The 7,990-nt window shown below is 35.0% G+C and overlaps 1 protein-coding gene across 1 annotated transcript; it reads left to right on the forward strand.

Annotated features, from left to right (window-relative positions):
- The first annotated feature begins 532 nt into the window (after positions 1-532).
- On the forward strand, positions 533-4,197 carry LOC128188589 (aquaporin-5-like). The gene is made up of 4 exons (XM_052859732.1): positions 533-549; positions 828-1,443; positions 2,602-2,682; positions 2,913-4,197. Coding segments are annotated over exons 1-4 (930 nt in total). The 5' UTR covers positions 533-547; the 3' UTR covers positions 3,144-4,197.
- Positions 4,198-7,990: the final 3,793 nt, after the last annotated feature.

Raw genomic sequence — 7,990 nt, forward strand, 5'->3', positions numbered from 1 at the left:
TCTCTCGCTAATCTCTCTCTCTCTCTCTCTCTCTCTCTCTCTCTCTCTCTTTCTCTCTCTCTCTCGCTCTCTCTCTCTCTCTCAATTTATTTTGTACTATATATACAAGGAAGTTTTATTATCAAAAGTACATTCAACTAGCTTTTTTGAATTTGTCTTCACCTCCATCTGTCTAAAAAAAAAATGACCCCGTCATTCGTCAACGGTTAGTCAAACCCGACAGTCGAAGTATTTATTTTGGTAACTATACAATGCACTGTTTCGAGTTGCCCTGTTAACAAGTTGACCCCGTTTCTGAGTATGACAGTCTTTCATATAAATTATTCCATGAATTCGTTAATAATTTTACCATAGGGGACGTGGTTTTTGTTTATAAGGTGGTACATCTGACGACTAGAACTCGTCAAATTTCACACCTAGTCGCTCGTGCATTTACGTAAAATGGAAATGTCCAATCAATTCCTTTATCGGAGATGGAAAAATATACAGGCTATATAAAATAAGAAAAATATGTTTTAGAAATAATCTAACCAAAAATTCTTTGAAAATGTAAGTTACGTTAACGATTTTAAGTTCAAATTTGCAATTTTCCTACAAAATTTTAGAAACTTTAAATCTACTTTTTAAAAAGGTTTTAAAAAGATGTGCGACTTTAAATAATACACTAAATAGATCGCAGGGAGCATTTCAATTCTCTGTTGATCTAGAGGCTTAAAAGAGAAAAAAATCTAGAGGGAGGTCACTTTTACAAACCTCCCTGATCATGCGCATTAAAGTCACGCAGCGCAATTTGATTCCAGTCTAAAATTTTCAAACATCTCTCCCAGGGTGCACAGGAAGATAAGCCTCGAAAATCATATCCAAGTCAGCGCTTGGTCCTGTAACATGTGGAAAATCATGAGGGAGAACTTAGAGGATTTGACAAGCCCAAACCTATGGAGAGCTGCGGCGGCAGAGCTTCTTGGAACATTGTTCTTGGTCTTTTTCGGGTGCGCTACCGCCACAGGACAGCAAAACCAGGCCGATACTACAGTGGACTATGTACAGATTTCACTTACTTTTGGACTCATCGTGGGAACCATGGTTTGGGGTATAGCCCATGTGAGTGGGGGTCACATTAACCCCGCCGTTACCCTGGCGGCCCTTGTGACAAGACGGGTGAGCATTGTCCGCGCCCTGATGTACATTGTGTCCCAGCTGATCGGTGCCATCGTGGGAGCAGCAATACTGTTCGGCCTGACGCCCGCAGCGGCCCGGGGCGGGCTGGGCGTCAACGGTATGAGCGGGGACGTAACGGAGGCCCAGGGGTTCGGGGTGGAGGTTATGATCACGTTTGTTCTGGTTTTCACGGTCCTAGCGTCCATCGACGAGAAGCGAACAGACCTGAAGGGCTCCGCCCCTCTGACCATTGGGTTAGCCGTAGCTGTTGGACATTTGGTGGCCGTAAGTAGACTTAACAAGTCATTTGTCAATTTTCTTATCACGGAAACCTTTGTGAATTTTTCGGTATCCGTAAACAGTTCTGACCACCAATATTTTGACCAAGGCTATCAAAAAAGAGTTAATAAAGTGCGATAATTTTTTTAGTATTTCTTTACATTTCTTCAATACTAATTTATTTTCAAGTATACTTTGCATTCTGGAATTTAAAAAAAATCAATCACCCATCGCTATGTTCGGTTTCGAAATTTGGCGTGAATAAGAACATAATATTTTCATACTTTTTGGTTTTCATTATTTATTTCAACTTTATCTGCTTTGTACATTGTTAAAAAAATCTTTAAATTTGTTTGAACAGTATAAAAACTCCATTTTCATATCTGACTTGCAACACAATGTACCGTATGGTCAGCATGGAATCCCAGAAGTGTGGTGGTAAACCCGCGGTCCATTTATTCGTTTATTGCCACTGCTGTTCCGTTTACTGCTCTACAAAGAAACAGAAGGTCCGCTTAATCAAAAGTTTATCTCTGTTTAATGTTCAAATCAGCGTAATCTAAACAATTTTGCCTTTCCGGCTCCTTAATCAGCGCGTAAGACGAGACCCAGGAATGATGCTAACTTATTGTAGTAACCAATGTAGTGTCTGTTTACATTAGTTTGAGGTCACTTTTACCTGCGATGAAAACTTCATATTTCATGGTACATGTGTGAATCTCAAATTTTTGTTTCATGTTCTAAGCCTTTTTTTAAAAAAAAAAACCATTACGCTTAAAAATATGGTATAATCTTTTATGAAGGAAATAATTATATAAAATTATGGAGTTCATTTGTATTTCGTTTTATTTGGTCATTTCCTTTAAAAATATTTCAATTAAATTTTAGTAAAAAGAAAAGCTTTCAGTAAATGGGGGAAAAGACGTTTAGAATTTTTTTTAGAACAATCCAATATTAAAGCGCATCAAATAGTGACCACTTATCACCGCTTAACACGTGCATTGGCAGGTTCCGGCAGAGCACGGTGTTCCGCGGTGTTTGCGTCCGATACTTCGGAATCATCAACATAACAAACTCATGTTCCCTCTCGTCTTCTCCCCGTGATAGCTAAAACCATCTTGTTATAATTTGATTTATGGTATTTTTTTTCTCGTTAAATTACAGATTGCTTACACCGGATGTAGTATGAATCCAGCCCGAAGCTTTGGCCCCGCCGTAATTCAAAATGCCTGGGACGCCCATTGGGTACGAGCAAATGTTAATTTGCATACTGCATATTCAATTTATAGTAATATTAATGTTTATATGTATTTATTTATTTAGTATGTCATAACTTGGAAGAAAAAAACAATTTGATTGGTATAAAATGATTAATACCTGAAGAGCTATGTTATGGAAAATAAGTTATAAATGTTTTCAAATATATATAAACTGCGATGTAAACATTTGTTAATTTGGTACATTTCTTGTGATAGGTCTTTTGGATTGGTCCAATGGTCGGCAGTTTTGTGGCTGCTCTACTGTACGAATACATTTTCTCGGCCGGTGCAACCCTCGGAAGAACCAAGCGCTGCTTAACTCGCAGTCGCGCGCCATCGGAACCGGAAAAGAGCGAGGAGCTGGAAAAGGTAGAAATCTGTGAACTCGACGAAAAGAAAGATCTGGAATCCGAGGATGAGCAGGCGAAGACACAAAATGGACAATAGACTTTGACTTATTTGAAATCAGTATTTGATATATTTATATATCTGTCGTTTGTATACATGGGTCATTGAGAGCGTGGTTATTTAAACCAAACTGCGGAAGAAGTAGATTGCCACTCTTTATGTGTAATTTTGTCTAGTTTGAAACTATCACTAAGCACTGTAATTTTCCTCAAAGAGAAACGTAGTTAGCATCTATAACTGAAATTACAGTCTACTCGCAGCTATTTTGATGTAATGCTATAATTGCAATGCTTTTTATTGGCTTCTTATCGAGAAACAAGCGCCAGATTAATAGATGCAGGCGATAACAGGGTTCCCACAACATCGTAAAAGTCTAGAGTAAACTAGCAGGTATCAATGGGACTTGACAAGTTTTATTTTGAATGATCTGTATTATGTAAAATAGTGTAGGTATCACAATTGCCCGACTTTATTTACCAGGGTCACGTGTGTCATTTTTTGTCATTTTCACAACATTTTTTGTCTTCTGATTGTAATCTTAGTGAAATAAGACTCTGTGTGTGAAACTCTATCTGCTACTGCGCATCGAAAAAAGTTGACCTAAAAAAGATATGCACTTTCAACTCATTCAGGTTATGAAACGTCGGATGCATAAAAGAATAATTTAGCTTTGCATTGTACCAGGTATGCAACAAATTTAAGATTAAGCCATGCCGTGTGCGCATTTAATGGTTTTATATTTTTTAAGTTAGTCCCTGTCACGTCACGTGTCGGACTTCATCAAAAGGCACGTGCATATTACAAACTGTTTCATAACACATGTATATTATACTTTAAATTTTGAATTTGAGTGCATTAAATGAATTGAATAAAGTGTGCAAGTTGTACCACCTGTGTGTAAATAGAACTCTTTTTTACTCTTAGTTAGTTTTATATTGTAAATGTATTTAAATATATAACTTGTAAAAGAAATACCCTTCCTACTATGTAGTTTTTTTTCTAAATTATATATTGTATTGTAGATTAAATGTATCCGACAATTCTATGTAACTTATTTATATGAAAAACTGAAATAAAGTATTATATATGTTCAGGTGTTTTGGTGTTTATATTATGATCTCTAGATCTGCTTTTTACCAAAGAACTTACTACATAGTCGTAAATCTGAAGTCCTCAATGTGCAAAAATTATACCGAACTATTTCTATCAAATCATTTCAAACGCAATAAGTATATTTGATTATGACTTTATCGTGAAAAATTAAAAAAAAAAATGCAAAAATTTTTTGTTTCTAATTTAGTTCGATAGGAGAATCTAGTGCTATGCGGTGTCATATATATAAAAACAAAATCATGTAGACTTGAAGAATAGCATCAATGTTGGATTTTTTCCTGTTAATGAATGAATAATTGGTTATTGGAACCAGTGGTATTATCATTATTCTATGAATATCGAAATAATAAACAAAAAGTGATTGAAAAGAACCCTGGGTTATAGCATAAAAGAGAGAAGCCTTATGTTCATACCGAAGAAAATACCGCGTTATTAGAACATTTCTTTACCTGCATAAAGTGTGCTTTAAATGCAAAATGACACGGATTAAAAGTCATCTCATGTACATGTATGAACTATCGTTATATAACTGTATCAGATGATGTGTTAGTTTGAAACTTATGTTGACATGTTAATTTTAAAAGATATTAACAAATAAATTTAACAACACCAATGCACTGAAGTTTGAACTATAAGGATGTATTCCCGGAACAGGGCATGTTTTTTCCAGGAACTGAAAAATATTTGCTGTAAAATTATAATTTCCCACTTAATTATATACTAACTTGATGTACATGTACATATCGTTAAGCGTACAGGGGAAGGTTTTAACATTACAGTGTAACGTAATTATTCCGTCGACAACCCCTATGTCCTGCTTTCCCGAGTTATAGCAGCATATAGAAGTCCGTAACTGAACAAACGGATACATTAATGAGGAATTTCTCGTTTTACCTTGAGGTAACACTACGTAAAATATTTTTTTTTTACCAGAAGATGATGGTATTCGTTGAATTTCCGTGATTGCATTTTTTTACTGCCAGCCGAAAAAAAAATGAATTCTGAACTGCATGCAAAATTTGAACATAAATTGCCTTTAATTTATCAATAGCGTCATTCTCACAACGTCAGGGGTCAGGGGTCAACTCGAGATCCTGACCGTGAACATTCAATATTGTTATACTTTCAAGTTAAATACTGAAATCTGATTGGTTTAGACCCAGTTCATAATCTGTTCTATTACCTAATCAAAGGGATTTTGTTGTTTTATTACAAATTAAATATTTGCGTCTTTTTTGAACTGCCGGTCAATAGACTGCGATCTATTGGACCACCGGTCAATAGACTGCGATCTATTGGACCGGCAACGTATTTTAGAACGCATGTATGTTAATGTTACATGATCCTTTCGATAGTTCTCAGGGAATGTATATTCCTTTACATAGACGCTGTTTTTAGTACTCGGTGAAACAAAATTCAATGTTATTAAAATGGAGTATCAAATAATCAACAGTTTTAAAGCTTTATATAAGGTAAAATACTATTTAAAATCTAATGGGTTGAAGACTCCTCCTTCTTTGTGTAAACTAATATTAAATTGAGATGTTGTAATGCATGCAACAAGTTTTGTGCATGTAAAGATGAAAAAAAATCTGAGTATATTGCATAATGGCACGAAAACCATCTGTAATATGCAAATTGTAAACCCCGAAAACTAAAAAAGGAATTAGATAATAAAACAATTATTTAATGCTTGAACAGTCAATAGACCATAATTTTTCCCTTGGTGCAGGAAACAGCTCGATTGATTGTAATCTACAGCGTTTGAAAGTGACAAAAAACTGACAGGACTGAAATTGACATGCCCTCTTTATCGATTGGTCAAAACCTACACCGACGTAAGAAAAATCACGGACTGCACGAAAAATTCATGATGACGTCAGACTCAAAGTCTCACAGGAGACGATTTGGCTGTCTCTTTTAGCTAACGTACCTATGTACATTAACAGTAATTTAGTGAATTTTACTAACTTTTCATAATCAATTTATTAATTAACTAAAAGAAAGATATTAATATAAACAATAAAATGCTTTCTTTGATGATTCATGCGGTACCGGTTTTGAAGGTAGCGACAATGCGGGTTATGGATTTTTTCTGCAATGTCGCTACCTTCATATCCCGAATGAATCACCAGAGAAAGCATTTATTGTTTAAGTATCTACATGTATGTCACTAGATAACTGAGCATCTAAACAGGTGACACATACTCAAAAACACACCCAGTACTGGGATTTTGTTTAAAGAAAGAAAGGAATAAATTTCCATATATTCTAAATGCGCAGTTTTATCTAAAATGCTGTTTTTATCAAATATGTTGAACAGATAACGCGTACACTTACTTTTTGCATTAAAGTTCATTCGATTGAAATTTCTAGTCAGCATTTGCAAACATATATGTTTGTTAACTCAATTTAATTTTTCCTTTCCTAAGGGGGGGGGGGGATGGGATAATTGTGTTTTCCGGGAGTCCGAGTCCTATTTTCGGTATATTTACTATGCGAATTTAATAAATTTGAATTTCCCTGGAGGATAGGTCCAGACCCTTTCCCTTGACCCGCCCCCCTTACAATCCGCACATGTATGCGTTCAAAGAACCCAATCAATATTCATAGTTGCTAGCTGTAATAGCATGTACATGAAAGTTAACCTACTTATTTCAATCATAACCATCCTCATATAAAGTCAAAACATGTTTTGGTGCTTTTGTTGACCTATTATTCATTTTTTGTATATAATTGACGATATATGAGCGGGGATTTTTTTCCACTGTCCTTATTTTGTTTACGTTAACATTCAGTGCACGGGTGCTGGTGGACTGGACCTTACCCCCCCCCCCCCATTTCTATTTTTTTTCTATTTTTTTTTAAATTTTTTTTATTAATTGTCGTTAACAACCTCTTATATATGTCACGGCTCGGTAGCATTTTATTCTCACACTCGTTTCCCCTATATATATATATATATATATATATATATATATATATATATATATATATATATATAGGGGAAACGAGTGTGAATATAAAATGCTACCGAGTCGTGATATTTCTTTTATTTTTCGACTGGAGACATATATAAGATGTTATTAACGACAATTAATAAAAGAAATTAAAAAAAAATTGGAAAAAAATAGAAAGGTGGGGGGGGGGGAGGGGGTAGTGCACGGTCCAGTCCACAAGCATCTGTGATTCAGTGGTATTGGTAGTCTATGAAAAATAACATGCTGTTCTTATGTGGAGTACTGATCATGAGTGTCGTGTTTCAGTTAGGATGGGTGTTTTTTAATTTTATTTAAAAAATAGAAAAAAAATTGTCTTGCATACTATAGTACGAAAGCCGAATAGGGCCACATAAAAAATATTTTTATCACGTAATTACGAGAAAAGATCTCGTTATTACGAGTAAATTATCTCGTAATCACGAGAAAAGATCTCGTTATTACGAGAAAAGATCTCGTTATTACGAGTTAATTATCTCGTAATTACGAGAAATGATCTCGTAATTACGAGAAATGATCTCGTAATTACGAGAAAAGATCTCGTAATAACGAGAAAAGATCTCGTTATTACGAGTAAATTATCTCGTTATTACGAGAAAAGATCTCGTTATTATGAGATAATTTTCTCGTTATTACGAGAAAAGATCTCGTAATTACGAGAAGAGATCTCGTTATTACGAGATAATTTTCTCGTTATTACGAGAAAAGATCTCGTTATTACGAGAAAAGATCTACATAAAATGGTACGTTTCTGGAAAGAATTCGACTGGATCA

Source organism: Crassostrea angulata, chromosome 6 (assembly GCF_025612915.1).
Source record: "Crassostrea angulata isolate pt1a10 chromosome 6, ASM2561291v2, whole genome shotgun sequence".
Lineage (NCBI taxonomy): Eukaryota > Metazoa > Mollusca > Bivalvia > Ostreida > Ostreidae > Magallana > Magallana angulata.

Bases quoted from the DNA above. Each gene is read 5' to 3' on its own strand.
- LOC128188589 (XM_052859732.1), top strand. The intron at 1,444-2,601 runs GTAAGTAGACTT...GTTAAATTACAG, and splicing joins CTGTTGGACATTTGGTGGCC to ATTGCTTACACCGGATGTAG. The intron at 2,683-2,912 runs GTACGAGCAAAT...TTCTTGTGATAG, and splicing joins ATGCCTGGGACGCCCATTGG to GTCTTTTGGATTGGTCCAAT.